Genomic DNA, 16409 nt, shown 5'->3' with positions numbered 1-16409 from the left:
TTCAGTATTTCCGAATCGCGGGAAAAGGCAGAAGCATCATTTAATTTCTTCTTCCGTTCGTACAAAAGATGCGCATTTAACGGGAACGATTTGGGAGATGTTTCTTCTTCTTTTTCTTTAGGGACAATAAAAAAGAACGCACGTTTCCAGCAGATCGTATTCCATTTTATTCGATTCTGCCTGCTACCCCATATAATAATGTGTATTATTCCTTTTGTATGCGTGTATGGTTGTATGTAATTCATATATATATACGCAGTTCTTCCGCTTGTATGTGTGTGTTTGTGTGTGTCTCTATATATATAATATATATATATGTATATATACAGAATCAACATGTGTGTGTATAAACGCCGAAGGTGGTTTTTCTTAGGACTCCTGCTAGAGACGGATTCCTCGTCGTCACGACTCTCACGGTTGATTGTAATTGTCAGCTACGTATGACGATATCCAAGAGAAATTGATCGTTACGCTAGTAATTTCATTTTTTTACACTTTTTTTTCTTTCTCTTAGTCGTAAGATTCTAATCTCTCTAGATATGTTCGTAGATCATGTGCGATTCGCATGGAATATCTAGCGTTCTTCTTTTTCATCGAGTACCAATTAAACGATTCACGATCCAGCCTCTTAGCTTCGCTAAATAAAATTGTCCTCTTCCTCGCTTCCCTCTACATTGTCTTCTTTTTTAAAGTATTCTTGCTGCTCTCTCTCTCTCTCTCCCTTCTTTTCAAAGCGTCTACACAGAATCACCGCGATCTATCCTTATGCGTTAAAGACTATCCACTACAAAATGTACCTTAGTTAACGTTAATATAAAATGTTACCTTAGATCTACGATAATACTAATTTGCTCTCTCTCTTTCTTACTAGTGGAGGGGCGCGGCTTAAGTGCACCCGCGAGAAATAAAAACACTCCTGTAGGTGTTAAATACAAAATTAACTTTTCTCTCGTGAACAGCGCAGTCCTTTTGGCAGTACGGATGGAGGCCAACAATCCCGCGACGAACGCGGAGAACGATCTTGTTGCGGCGATGTTGTTCCTACTCTCGTACATTTTTTGTTGCTATGCAATATCAAATGACGAAGAAGTGATTAAATGGCAGCAGCTAAGAGATTAATTAATTTCAAAGAGCGACCAATTAACAAAGTGATACATTCTTGCTGAATTTTAATATTTATTTTCATATTCATTCCGATCATTGGTCTACGAAAAATCCATTTTCTCACTTTTTCTTGTATCCTCTGTCTCCAACCGTTCTTTCGGAAAAGGACTCTGCTTTCTTTACGCTATCGTCATCGCTGTAAGATCTTTTGAAGATATCGCCGACCTCAAGCACGAAGAAAACGGCGGAAAAATCATCTCCCTTTATTTTGTTCTTCTACAAAATTGTTTTCACAAAAGGAAGAAGGAAACAGAAACGGAACCGAGTACTCCACACACACATTCTCCCATCTTAACGCAAATATATCTCTCATTATATCACAGACTAAAAAATGCTTTGGTCTAAAAAATTGTCTTGATCTTTTTTTTGCTTCTTACTCATTTTTGTTAATCAGAACGCATTTCGCATTAATGTGTTCGCGACTTCGCTGCCATCGATATATAATTATTTTATATAATTTTATTTATCCTGCGGGTATGCGAGATCAGCGAGTGAATTTATATATAGTGAATTTCTTCGCCGATCTTCGTTTCCTGTTTGATACCCGAAAGAGTTAAAACCACCGCGGCTTTTGTGTCTTAATTACATATTAGAACTTCCGATTCTGAAACGGTGACTGATACTTCATCGCTGTGTCGTGGTAAAATGAGAAAAAGAAAACACACACACACAGCGCGATTGCAACTCATCAATCAGAGATTCGCAAAGCATTTCTTTCGTATTAGTCGGCATTGCGGTAGAACTCAAGCCATTAGCACCCTTGATTCTCGAGATTCTATGTGAAAAAATCGATCCAAGTGGAATTTTAAGGCGTTTTTATGATAGTAGTCCCTAGTCGGTTGTGTGTGTATACATTGCAAATGGCCTTAAAATCGTACTTGTACAAAAATATAAACGCAAAAATCAACGAGCTTCTCTTAGTGAATATTCTTTTTCTCTTTCTCTTTTAATACGTTATTAAGATCGTAACATTTTATAGTACTCTACAATATTACAACATGTGATATCTCTTACAAGGTACTTATATTACGAGTAACCCCACAGATTCGTTCATTACTCTTTCAGCGTTTAGACTTCAGCGATTACTGTACGATGATAAAATAAATATCGGGTCCACTATAAACGTTAATCATTATATGGATACCCGCTTTCTTCTTTTCTCTTTTAAGTCTTATCGACACAATAATTATCGTCAGTGAGAAAAATTCAACCGGCTTTACATTAACAGCAAAACTAAACAATAACTCCTCCCGAAATAATGTCAAATGAAATAATGTCAAATGGATCCTATTCTTTTTGAAATGTTAATATTACAAAAATAAAATTACATATGACTTTGAAATAAATGTGCTGTCTGACACGTTTCTCACAATCGTATGATACACATCGTTATATGTTGGACAAATCTTGAGTTGTCTAAACGATTTAAAATGACAAGTCGGTGTTTGTTCAATAGCAACAGCGGTTCTTGCGTTAACCGCTATAAAACTTGACACTTTAAGTACAAACAAGTTTAGAAATCTTTGCAACAAATATATATATATATATAAAATATAAGTACATTTTTTTTATATATTTGTAACTGATCAATTTTATAAACTGTAAATATATCAAAATAAGCAGTTTCTTATTAACGTCAAATATGTATCCTAATGCTGCATACGCGATGAAATGAATGAAGGACAATCAAATGGAAATCTTCCATTGCAAACAAACACGTTAAATACAAAGTGAACCGGTGAACAAGATACGCGATTATTACGATCACATCGTAATAATCATTTTATGTAGAATTATTAGTACTTTTAGAGTTGAAATGTACTACCACGATATCATGTGGACTACTATTGCTCATTATATGTCCACTTACGCGTACTTTCAACATATCAATTATGATGATCAAAAGTGATGCTGTAAAAAAGATACTGTAACATTGAAAACATTCGGTATTAATTCTCCAGCGTTGTAACGCGAACAGAATTTGCGATCGAAAGAAAACCGTATAAGAGAATATACGGTACACACGAGATTACGAAAGCGAAGTAAATCCTACACTCACATGTATTATTCACTTTCACGTTTTTGTTCGCAAAATCTTTTGATTCTAGACGATAGATTCTCGTTATGTTACAGTAGTGTTCTTCGCTTCAGCAGATATTGCTTTTTCAGGCCTTTTTAATCATGGCCGCACGATGCAGGAATTGTAGACGGCGATGAATGTGCCTGCGTGGTGCGACAGATGTGTCTTCTTACTACAGACGTTCAAAGATAGCTTAAAATTCAACAATATTGTTTCAAGTCAGTTCTTCGTTACTCGAATTAAATACTACGTCAAGCCTTCTTAGCTATGAGGGCGTCGATCAGTCTCAGTTTCGCTTTCGCCTGTTTATAGGATTCGTACACGGTGGTGACTTGCGGTCCGCGATCTTCGCGTTGCATACGACGACCAGCTCGGGCTTCGAACTGCGCTTCTAATTCCTTCAACGCTCTGCGAAGCCGCTTCTTCTCCTCTCGAGTAGCCCGTTGTTGCATCAATAATTCTTCTCTACAAGAAGAAGAGATGACATTGTTGATCAATATGTTCGAGTTGGATTTGTTCTTTTAGTAGGAATAGTTTTTAATTTAAAAATCTTTTCTGAGAGCATAAAGTCAATAGAGGCAAGAAAAAAAAATATGTAACAATTTCTCAAACTATATTTAATCTTAATCTAAACTTACTGGGGAAGAGCGTGAAGGCTTTCACCTACACCGCGACTACCTTCGCTGCTGCTATGCTGGCTATCACTGTCGGTTGGTAATTGATCCATAGAATCGATACAGTCCAAGATGCCTCGATGTGACATGTCAGGCTCGCTGGCTCTTCTGTCAGTCTCCACGGGATTTCCCGGTAGACTCGATGACGTGAAATCCATCGTCTCATGCTCTAGGATTGTGGCCAGTTCCGAAATGCTGTCCTTGTTTTTGCTCTGTAACGTTTATAAAACATATTGTAAATTTTTTAAATTTATTTCGAATCATATTTAGTTAATAACAATTAATGGTTCTTACCGCGCCCGCTCTAATGAGCAATCTCTTTAATGTTCTGTACCGATCGTACAATGGTCGCACGACCGCTCTGTCTTCCTTAGAGACTGGTCTGCCGAAAGTATTCTCGATTTGAAGCAACGCCTTTTGCACGGCTGTCTTTTCGTCCAACAATTGATCGTAATTGAGCTCCTCCATGTTATTGGACCGATTGTATTTGATGCGCTTCTCACTGAGTTTCTTCTCTGATTCCTTGACCACCTCTTCTATCGACATCGCCTGGGATTTCTCGTGGCCGTTGTTGTTGTTTATAGGACTGCCAGTGGTGTTCAGTCGATTGTTGGCGTTGGCCAGAAGCGCGCCTATTGGATCTTCCTTTAGTAACTTGTGTTCCTTTCGCAACTTATTCAGCTCCGTACACAGCCGTTTGATGTCGCGATTGCTCATTTTGTCAGAATGACTCGGTCGATAGCCGAAGTTTTCTTCAAATTCGTCCTCATACTTCTTGATCTTCTTCTTCAGGCCGTTAATGTGCTTCGTAAGGTTCTTCAGTCCCATTTCCGACGAGCTAAGCGTGCTCGGCTGTATCTCCTCCTCAGAATAAAATCTCCTGGGTACCAACAGCGAGTTCCTCGGCGAGAGCATAGCTTCTACTCGAGCGTCCACGGCTTCTTCCTGTCAAGATCCATTGGACACGTATAATCGATACAAGAACAATTGGAATGTTTATTTTTTGATAAAAATTTTACTTTTAATTAATATGTACAATTTTTTTGCATATCTCTATTCACATAATTCTAAATTTTTTGTTTAAAATTACATTTAATTGTTTAATATTTCGTGTAATATAATTTAATAATTTCATACGTGGTTTCTAATCTTTTTATTAATCCAGATATTTACGTTTCCTTCCAAATGTTGAAAGCCCCAATTGGTTAAACTGGGATTATTTACATCCTCGTGATCAACAGTGGGCGGGCGAGCTGGCGAAGGTGATCTGCTCGGTCCGCTGCTTAACATCTCCAGAAAGCTTTGAGCTGGCGAGCCATTATAACTGTTAGGACTCGGTGATACATTGGAGATGTACATATTTTCAGGCTCTTCTTCATTTTCCTAAAGAAATAAAATTCTTTATTTATGAAAAATAATTAATCATATGTGGCACATTAAATATATTTAATATTTCTATAATAAATATTATTTATTTTTATTATAACATTATTATTAATTATAGATATAATTATAAATGAAATAATAAAAAATATATTTTAAGTATCGCAATATTATCGCTTCAACATTTATAAAATCCTATTAAGGAAGAGTGGGGCAACTGCGTAAACACGAGCGATTATTATTGTAGTATATTAGAGTAGGATATTCTCCCACTTCTCGCACCCAGCGATAGTCCGATATTCGCTCAGTGGTACGTGTACATACGAAAAGTGGGAGAATATCACTATTCTAATAATTAATATTATATTACAATAATATCATTCGCGTTTACCCCGTGTTCGCAGTTACCCCACTCTCCCCTACTATTAAGAATGTGCGCACATATTGTACGCATGGTTTGCAAACACACACACATAGAAATTTAAATATGCCAATTTTTAAAATGCATTTTAATATGCCATATTGCAATGTCGGAATTTACTTTACTCAGATTGAATTTTAATTAAAATTAACTTTTAACAAACATAGATATTATATATGACTCGTAAAGTTTAACCTTTGCCATTTCTGTGGCGAAAATATCGAAGGATTTTAAATTATTTACCTTGCTGGAATTCTGGTCAATATCCGGGACTCTATGTACTCTTCTTCTGCGCGCTTGTCTTCTGCCTCTCGGGGTGATGCTTCTGCTGAAGCGCTCGCTATTTCTCAATCTCTCGGCGTCGCAGTCATATTTTTCAGTCGCCACAACCACCTCGCACGGCGACGGCACCGATGACGATTTTTTCGACACCGGCGAAACGTTCGTTCTTTCGTGGAGCGGTAATCCGCCACATCTCTGCATCAAAATCACATGCAAATCCATTATAAGCAATCAAGCTTACGTTTACGATCAGATTAATGTTTTATTCTCTTAAAATATTAATTTATTATATACCAAAAAATTATATCTAGTTTAAAATGTAAAATAAAATAAATAATGTATTATGCAATAATCAAAAGTCCACTTTTGATACGTTTGAGATAAAAGAATGTTAACGGACAATTAGCTTTATTAAAAATTGTTTTTCTGGAGTATTATATATAAATTATAATTACAAAAATGTCATATTTTGAGAGTTGAGCATTTTACATATTGCTGTGATTATACTCACCACGCCGTGACCCATGTCTCGACCGAGTTGCGACAAAATATGCAAATGTTCCTCGCTATTGAAATCTTCGTGGCTACTTACACGCCTGATCGTATCTGCGACGTCAGTGGGACTGTCAAGAACGCGTTCCTCACTGCTACTCCTAAAAGGCACACAGTTCCATGTACAATTCTTTTTTTTCTAGATCCGCCGTAATGCAAATATATCCATAAAATTCAATTTGCACTTAGCAAATAAACGCTGCATATATCTGCGCCGCGATAATTCTCACGAATTCAAATTCAATATTTGTTGTTAATAGTACAGCCAATTTAATAACGAAGAGAAATCAAAACTATGTGAAATTCGGAATAATTTGTCAGCGATCTACCGCACGTGCAAAGCGCTTTCACAATTATAACACATATAACAGGCCATTAAATGTTATATTTAATACAACACAAATTACATAAATTAAGTGCTCTAACAACAAAATTGTAATGCGCGCAATAAAGTATTTATACTATAAATTGATTTCTTCAATAAATATTAATTCAATACAATTGAAGGTGTTTGGTTTGTTAAAGTCAAAATGTAATATAAACATCAGTTTAGTGGGATTAAAATTCAATTCAAATCCAAGATCAAATCAAAAACGTTATAAACAATATAAACGACGTCGAAGAATTCGTATGATTCTTAATGCAAGAATACCTTATTAGCTTCCGTTCTTGGCAGCAGGATTCGCGACGTTCCTTGCGCTTACGCGGTTTCAGCGCGCAGAACAGGGACGAACCCTCGGAGTCCTTCGGCTCGTCTCTCGTATCCTTGCAGATCTTACAGTCGCCGGCAGGTACCAAGCCGTTCACCGTATTCTCACGGATACTGTAGCCATACGGGGACAGGAGCGGAAAAAAAAAGAGAGAAACCAGGTCAGATCGTATAGAAACGATCGCGAAACGAAGCGCGACGATCTTGAAGTGTCAGCCTTCGAACTTAATCGACTGCCGTCTGAGTCAATCGGCCGCAGTAAAAACGCAATTTGCGAGATACGAGAGTGCGGAAACGGGCGACACATCAACGCGTATTGAAACTCGATAAGGAGCCGCGGAAATAAAAAAAAAAAAAAGAGATTGACGGGCAATTTTTCGCGACGGTCAGGCCGACGCCGACGCGCGACGTAGCGAGTCGCATACTTGCTCTCGATTGTCGGCAATGCATGTGCCAAGTCTCCCGTCCGCGCGAAATATTATATAAGGTCTCTTATTTTTCTCTTTTTCAGTCATCACGCGCTAATGTCGACCGGATAAAAGCGATCCGTTATACATCTGTCGTACGTAGGATGCGCGATGACGGACGCGACGGAGCAACGGAGATACGCGAAATGTTATAAACAAGATGATCCTGAACAAGACACCGGGAAACAATACGAGGCACGTACAGTAATTAAGATAATGTGGCAGGTGAACGCGTTTATTTTGCATTTCAATCGCACGGAGAAGCGTAGTAATTACAAAACGACTGGCTCAAGTGTCGGGCCTCAATAGAGAAGAGCCATTATCGCGCGCGCACGGTTCTCTTATCACTACGAAATTCGCAAACCGGATTCGACCGGCTAGAGACGTGTTTGCGTGCGCGAAAAATATCGGGTCCGCGTGCTTGCCGCGGGTACCGCTATAAATAATACGACGTAATTGCAGTCGTGTGGAAAGGGTGGTTTCCTAGGGAATAATTTGTGACGCGCGCGACTAATTCTGCAGTGTGCCATTAAATCGTAATGCATCGATAAAAATCGTGAAATATTTATTTCGCTTTCTCGGCTCTGGGAAATAAAATGCTGTGGGTTACTACACTGAGAAAAGAAATTTATTAATCCCAAAAAATATTTAGTCCGATATACGTTCAACTAAATATTTGAGTTAGTTAACTAAACATCAGTTGAATTAATTAATTCTTAATTCAAAAAACTTAATAAATTGTTGAAACAATTAATGTTTAGTTAATTAACTAAAATGTTTAGTTGAACGTATCGGACTAAATATTTTTTCAAATTGACAATTTTTTTTCTCAGTGTGTAAGTCGTTTTAACGCAAATACAATATTTTTTGACAATCGGAAAATTGTTGAAACTAAATCTGTTAGTTTGTAATAACAATGGACGGAATAAAATGGAATTAAATACTGTTCTGCAGAAAAAATCTGTCATTCTAGCAAAAAATGGGTATATATAAACTTGCAAAAATAAATATCATAAAAAAAAACAACAATTCAGTTGCGTAGTTCTGTGATTTATATTTTCGAACTGACAATCATCCGCAGAAGTTGGACGATAATCGCAAGTTCATAAATATATGTTCTTCTTGCTCTATAATTTAATATAAAAATGACAAATTTATTTTATGGTATAATGTTTGATTTATTTTATTCTATCCACCCATTGCAAAATAAGCTACTTATTTTCAGTAACTTTCCGATTGTCACTTTCCTTGCACAAGCCTGAAAATCTTTAAAATCCTCTTTCTTTATCCTCTTCGTAAATAATTTTAGATTTAATATTAGATGTTATCTTCTCCGATTTATTAATTGTCACGTGAAAAAATCTGTTTAAAAATATAGTTGAATTAGTGCCAAACGATATTTCAGTCGGATTTAGATTCGCATTTTTCACTCTGAGATAAAAAGCAGCACGTGAATTACGTTTACCTTATTGCACTTAACTCTACGGCCTAATCCGGACGTTCTTTTCCAGATGCAATTTTTCGTGCTCCGCGAAAGTTTCCTCGCGCGCAAAAGTATTATCGCAGTCAGCGAAATCACGTTATCGTCCTTATAGGATTACATTCACAACTTATACGATTTAAATTCACGTCTCGCGAATCTAATCCTTCCATGCACGTAATTATTTTTTTCTTGAACATGCGAGATTAAAGTCGCCTCAGTTTGCCATCATTTTTTCTCATTACAAATGCTATATAATTGATGATAAAAAATGGTGAACTTTATCACGGGACAGCGCTATATCTTAATTTCGAGAAAACGATTCTTCTTTTTCCTCACGAATTTAAGTTTTTTCATTTCGCGAATTCAGGACGTTCTCAACGCCTGACTTGATCTTGTGTCACAAGTCGCGACCCGAGTATAGTATAGAGAGATACTCGGGATATAGATACTTTCATCGTGACTCATCAAACCGCGCGGTAGCTTCTTCGTGCAGAGATGAAGCTTACGGAAATAAAGGTATGACGCAACAATGTACGCCTCAATTTTCATCATTTTTTTTCGACAGCAAAACGCTCGTATCAAGTATGATGAAAGTATAATAAAAACCGATATTTAATCATTTTTCGCAAATTTTTCCATATAATTCTTATGCAATCTCTTTCGACTTTTACAATCTTTTTATCTTATTGATTCAATACTTTTTAAAAATGCGCTTATTAATTGCTTAGATCGATTAAATAATCTTTCCAAAATTATAAAGAATTATAAATAATAGACTACTAAAGATTCGTTCCACATACATTTATAAAGGTTATAAGTGCAATATTATAATTTAATATATTGCCTAAACAATATTAAAAAACGATTGCAGCGACTTTATGATTTTAATTAAAAATTGCTAAATGTGTTATTCAAATAAATACCTTTACGTCAAAGAAAGACGGTCTTCAAATAGAACATATGTGCTTGTTCGATATGCTTAGAAATATCCAAGGAAATATTTATAGCAACGCTTAAATGTCGCGATAAAATCTATTGTGAAGTATATACACAACGACCAACAGGAAAAGGAAATCCTAATCAGACATCGCGGAGACTCAATTAAAAGCCTCGAGGCGAGTCGGGCATCGCAGCTGCACCAGACTCATATAACTTCTTCGAGTGCACACCATATAATCAAAGATTAGAAAAATTCTGACGGATGTGATATTTTTTTGTGTCCCTATACATCGATTTTGGTGGTCACAAAACAAAAAATTCATATCGTAGAAATATCGACACGACCGCGAGCCAATTACGCTGTCATTCGTGCCGGTAACGCGCCGTTAATTGCTGAGCGATCAATCCTTAAATGAAACGCGCGTCAATTTAGTGCTTTGCGAACGTTGCTGTTATACCATGAACATTTGCGCAAACACAGATACGAATTGAAATACATATTATAATGCGTCATTGCAAAATGGTAGCAGTCTTACATAAGAGACGATTTATGAATTTTAAAAAATATTTGGGTCAACCGAGAAATTGGTTAAAATATTACTTGAATTGTCACGGCATATTGATAGGAGAGCTCCGCACTTTCGTCGTAGAAAATAATGAGATTTTAATTACGTCATTATCATAGTGTTGATCACATCAGCATCCGTACGAAAAATCCTGACAATCGCACTTTTCATCTCGCGCGTCTCCGCCTCCTCGGTTCTCCAGCCGTAAACATCAGTTTCTTTGCTTTCTTTCGGAATCAGATACATGCGACAATCAATTGGTATAGATTGAGACACGATATTCGCGCGCGATGTTCTTCCGATCGCGGAGATCGGCGAATGAATAGGAAAGTACGCGTGACAAAACGGAGCGCGCTGTTTGCGAAGAAGCGCAAGCTTATTGAGGGACAATCGAGGTGACGCGATGATGATGTTGATGAGAATGATGCATCGTCACGTGAATAGATGTAATAAATTGGCAGGCCGGGGACTCGCACAAGACATAATTTGATTAATTCGAACGGGCGGCTAGAGACTCGCCGTTCGCCTGCAAACTTTGTTCCGCGTAGATTAATGTCAATTAACATAAACGGGGGCTCGTGACAGTCATTTACTGAAGATCACCGTATCTTCTAGAAAGATTTCCACGCAACTTGTTTACCTCTGTCCAGACCTACTATGCGACTATAAATTTACGATATTCATTAAAATCAATTTCCGTAAGATTGCAAAATCAAATAATTGAAGTAATTAAATTTACCTATATATAAGTTACTTATAATATAAGTTACATATGTAAGCTACAGAAAATTACTAATGGTTCAAAATTTATTTGATATTTTTCTAACAATTTTTAATGCATCTTAACCCTTAAATGCGCAATTATTTGTAGCATTCTGAGTAATTTTTTTTAAATAAATAATGACCACTTATAAAATCTTACAAAAATATTTAAAAAACTCTTCTTTAATTTTTCTTTAATTTCAACCCTTTACAAGTGGGAAGGCCTACAAAAAAGCCTTCCCATTCAGAAGAAAAAGAAGGACCGGAAGAGCCCAGAGAAGGCCCTTTACATAGATGTGCAAAGCCGCGCGTTTTCAGTTCGAACTTCGAACTAATAAGAGGGAATATACGGAGCATCGAAAGCCGCTTTATACATATGCACGCACTTAAGGGTTAATAATGCATCGACTTCTTTTCTCGACATATTTTCGTTATTTTATCAGTGTTAAAAGACAATCGAACACGTCAAACTCTCGTGCCGGAGACTCGTGATATCGCTTCTAAAAATAGAAGGCTATTTGTCTTATGTCAGCGATCGTTACCGTCTATAGCCATATAGTTGCATAAGGAATTTCCCGGCGTGAAACGATATCAAGGTGCATAATAAGCGACGCGCGAGCGTTATCCAATCCGCGCGGTGTAATTCCACGCGGTACTTGCACTTGTGCCACGGTTAATAAATTTCGATTAAGGGCGACGTGGAGATCTACTCTTCGTTGAGCTCCGGCGCGTTCTAACTGCAAGGCCTCAGCTCTTTCACAAATTACCATGGATTTACGGCGCGCCGCGCCGCGCCGTTCGGCGAGACGATGTGCTGGTGCGATCGAACGCCTTCTGATGCACCGCCGTAATGCAAACGGGAGATACAAACGCGCTGGTGCGATCTGCCGACATTGTAGAGACTAAAGTCAAAATACAATATTTCAGAAATGTCCAGATCTTAAAAAGCATCCTGAAATTCATGAAAAACATTTTGGTTTTTTCTCTATTACAATTCATTGCGACACAATTTCATAAATTAACTTTGGAACGACTGAATCTAAAGTGACATGAAAAAAACATGGCACGACATAAAAGTAGAATATCGTAGAGACCATTTTGGCACGGAAAATAAAATAATGAAATCAAGTCAGAGTTTACATTAAGAATTAAACTAAAGCAATTAAAATTTGATTAGCAATTTTACATTCGTGTCAATATCTATGTATAGAACGTAAAATCTATCGAGACTTCACTATAATATGATATGTCATCTATATCTTTAAAGGTGTTCAACGTCTAAATATTTTATCGTTAAATCAGATTTTACCATTTCCTTTTTTTGTTTTTACAAGTGCTATCGAGTTATTTTGCTGCAATTTGTATTCTGCTTAAAACTGTTGCGCCGTTCGTTCAGTAAGTATGCATGATAAGTTGCTTCTTGCTAGCGGTTTTCCATCGATACGAGCGTGTTCTAGCTTTGTGTTTTATTGTTAGCTCGATACTTTGAGAAGGATGTTATGGTCTCTGGGGCTACAGTTTACAGAAATAATATACAGCCGATTATTTTAATCTTCTTTTAATGTAGTACAGAAATAAAATTATTTGATTCAAATATACAAATTTTGTTTGTATAATTCAAATATCTGTCTATCTCTTCGCAAAGAAATTCGCGATAGTCCTAGAAAGTTTATTACATTCAATATATTTCAAGACGACACAATCGCGATATGACAAAAATAATTCTCACTCTGACAATGAGACTGCCGCAAACTTTGACGTAACTTTCGCGCTTCCACCAGTCAGCCGAAATGAAAACGAGACCCCCGGCTTGTTCGCTGCTCAACTTTTGCTTCCACAGCCGCCTCGCTTCCGATCGTCTTTGCTCCGAAACCACCGCGGATAAAACCGGATAAAACCGCGCGTTCGCGCAAAGTCATCGCCGCGCAAAATTATGCTAAATGTGCAACTCACGGGCACGCGGGTCCCCCGCTGTCGCGCGTCGCGCTCATGTAATCGCGAGCGTGAACTTTCTTTAAAGAGACGTAGAGACGTATACAGACGGACATAAGGTGGAGAACGTGCGGGCGCGCGCGCACGCACGCACAATCAAACGCGTGCACACACGATAATGTTGATCCCGATATGTACGATCACCGAAGAACGACATATCACGCGCGACGATGATCGGCGATGTAATATGTAATGCTCTGCGCGGCTTTGATTTCCCCCGGAGGAACGCACTTGCGCGCAAGAAAAGCGAGCTCGTTCCTTTTCCGCTCGTCCGATTGATTGCCGGCAACTGCATGGCAACGCAGAAAGAGACTAGAGAGCGCATAAAGCACCGCCTGCGCCGGTGGAGATTTCCGCGCGATTATCCAGTCATTACGCCGATGACGTTTGCAGATGTCGATACAGAGCGATTTGTCTCTATACTGCCGAACCGTTACTAGTTACTAGTGCAGCGATTAATTTTAACTTTCGAATGTCGACAGATGAACGAGTGCATTAAAACACTAATGGCACGATGACGCAGGATTCGAAATTTAAAAGGATCATCACGGATCCGTGATGACCGGCTCGAAACAATGTCTGTATTAAAAGAAACCGTATCCGCCAGATTGACAGAACTATCAAGTTTATGTGTGAACGCATGCAAAATCATCCTACTTCTATTTATTTTCAAACGAGAGCAAACATTAGTTAAAGGAGAGACTGTTTCAGTCTAGGCTTTTACTCTAGGGAAAAAAAGATGGTTAAGCAACCCACTTTGAGACCCACAATTAGTAATCAAAATTATTTGGATTCGTAACTCTAATAAGCCCCGCGTAACCTTGCTATTCTATCTATTTCAAAGATTTTTAAGTTATAAGTACTAGTCAATTCTCTCAATTAGTACTGTCGATATATTCAGTTACGCGAAGATAATTTTCACTTAAGGGGCACTAACCAAAATGTTAAGGCCGAGTTTCACACAAGTGTCGGTTAACTTTTAATCTTAGATTAACTCACTCTTCGTCTCCTTCTAACGTCCCCCTTAGAAAGAGACGAAGAGTGAGTTAATCTAAGATTAAAAGTTAACCGACACTTGTGAAACTGAGCCTATAAGTTGCTTAACTGCAAGAAAATCGGTCAAAATTTCTCCTAGAGTTATCTCTACGGCATTCATTTATGTATGATCATTGAAAATAATCCAATTGCGCTCCATTAAAAATTGCTGATGAAACAATAATGGTGAATCACTCTGTACGTCGTACTACAATCTATCTATTATCGACGATAACTGATGATGATATCGCGGAGTAATATCCAATCCGCACGGACACACATCGCACCCATGAATGTTTCGAAAGCTATTCACGGTAGATCTATCTGTTCTCGTTTTTGTTCGAATCTCTGGACGATAACAAACGGATAAATTACGAGGGAACCTCTTGTACGGAAATCTCGTTATCACATTAACTCCCGGAGCCTTGGAGCCCTCGGTACCCTGGGGAAAGCGCTGTTTAGAAAGCTTTAGACTCTGGAAAGGGGAAACTTCGGTTTCGAGATCGATTCTAAATTCGTCTAAGGATTTATCGGTGTGCCAATTCTTTTTTGGATTCTAAGATGCTTTTACGCGTAAAACGTTGACGTATACAATTGTCAGCACTAATGTCAGTCTCTCAAGTAAACGCTTTCGACATTTCACGGGTCCAAGCGATGTTCAACCGATCGACGATCAAAACCGCGGTAATTTAATGATCGAAGCCGCATTACAATACAATTTAATTATCCGAGAATTACGGTCTTACCCGTAAACACAGCCGGACGGAGAAAATTCGGTTAACCCAGAGTTATAGCGTTCTCGATGGAAGGACGTTCCGTAGCCGGCGAATGAATTCCGCCGGCTCTTCAATTAACGATCCTCGGCTCGCGTTCGCGACTAATTGCGGCGCGGACGCGATTAATTAGGACCGGGTCAGGGTGATCGTCGTGCCACCGCGGTGCCGGTCACGCGGTCTCCCGTCGCACTGTTCGAACACACTGTGTCTTTAAGATGTGCGGGTGCTTTCTTTTTTTCTTTGCTCCGGTTTCCAGACAGCGAAGAGACGAGAGGAGGGATCGCGCCTACGCGCGCTCGCGCGCGTCAAGAACGATTTTTGCGTTTTGCGTTTTCACAGGCACGCTGCACACGGCACACGCACAATACACGCGAATCGCCGTATATCCTCTTTCTCGCGTGTGCACGCACGACGCCGGCGGAAAACCGACTGCGCTACTCCGCCGTCTACTCCTTCGTCTATATCGCGCTGTCGCGTCGCGCGTGCACGTGACGGAACGGACCCGTTCACACGCGGTCCTTTCTCTGCATTACAACATGCAATCGCACGCGAATTTACACGCGGGACCAGTCCAAGATCGATTTGCTCCGATAAATAAAGACACTGTTATATATGCGTTTTAGTTTCAATATTGTGCAACAGTATTGTGCTTCGTTTATTTCCGTCGGACTTGATGTCGAATTTGTCACTTGAAATTTTAAGACGAGAGCTGATGCTCGCTTCGAAAGTCATTAATATCATTAATATCGTTAACGATTTTGGAGTCGAGCCGCCGAAAAGAGCGGAGATTTTCGATGGAAATCCTGCGAAAAAACGCGACGCTGGTTTTCGGGAGTCCTTTCCCTGAATTATGCATGGAGTTCTCTCGGTGGCGCGGCGCGGTCGTAATGAACTTTACAGCGAATCGTAAATCGCAAAGAAAACCGACGTCCTTTTTCTCCCTACCGGCCGGTTGACAGGCCGAGTTGTGGCGGGCGGTTTACCATCACGTATGCGCACGCGATATGTGCGGTGACGCGCGTGCATGAGAGAAACACAAATGTCTCGGAACCGGTTTCCGAAGCTCGTTCCCGAGCTGCCGTAAGCTTTATGACCGAAAGAAACCAAGTCTCGAATCTCGATGC

At 38.8% G+C, this 16409-nt stretch overlaps 1 protein-coding gene across 2 annotated transcripts in view; it reads right to left on the bottom strand.

Annotated features, from left to right (window-relative positions):
- Positions 1-143: 143 nt before the first annotated feature.
- Positions 144-16409, bottom strand: part of LOC143898445 (protein FAM13B) — a 35947-nt gene continuing 19681 nt past the window's right edge. For both annotated transcript variants that reach the window (XM_077407937.1, XM_077407938.1), the window contains exons 4-10: positions 7209-7379; positions 6516-6657; positions 5966-6199; positions 5092-5301; positions 4213-4863; positions 3883-4130; positions 144-3709 (exon numbers count right to left, since the gene is read on the bottom strand). In XM_077407937.1, coding sequence (XP_077264063.1) covers positions 3496-3709; positions 3883-4130; positions 4213-4863; positions 5092-5301; positions 5966-6199; positions 6516-6657; positions 7209-7379 — 1870 coding nt within the window. In that variant the 3' untranslated portion in view covers positions 144-3495. The remainder of the gene's footprint in view (positions 3710-3882; positions 4131-4212; positions 4864-5091; positions 5302-5965; positions 6200-6515; positions 6658-7208; positions 7380-16409) is intronic.

Source organism: Temnothorax americanus, unplaced genomic scaffold (genome assembly GCF_048541705.1).
Source record: "Temnothorax americanus isolate GAGA-0224 unplaced genomic scaffold, ASM4854170v1 Scaffold23, whole genome shotgun sequence".
Classification (NCBI taxonomy): domain Eukaryota; kingdom Metazoa; phylum Arthropoda; class Insecta; order Hymenoptera; family Formicidae; genus Temnothorax; species Temnothorax americanus.
The sequence above is the reverse complement of the archived record's forward strand: the minus strand, read 5'-3'. Positions and strand labels throughout refer to the sequence as shown.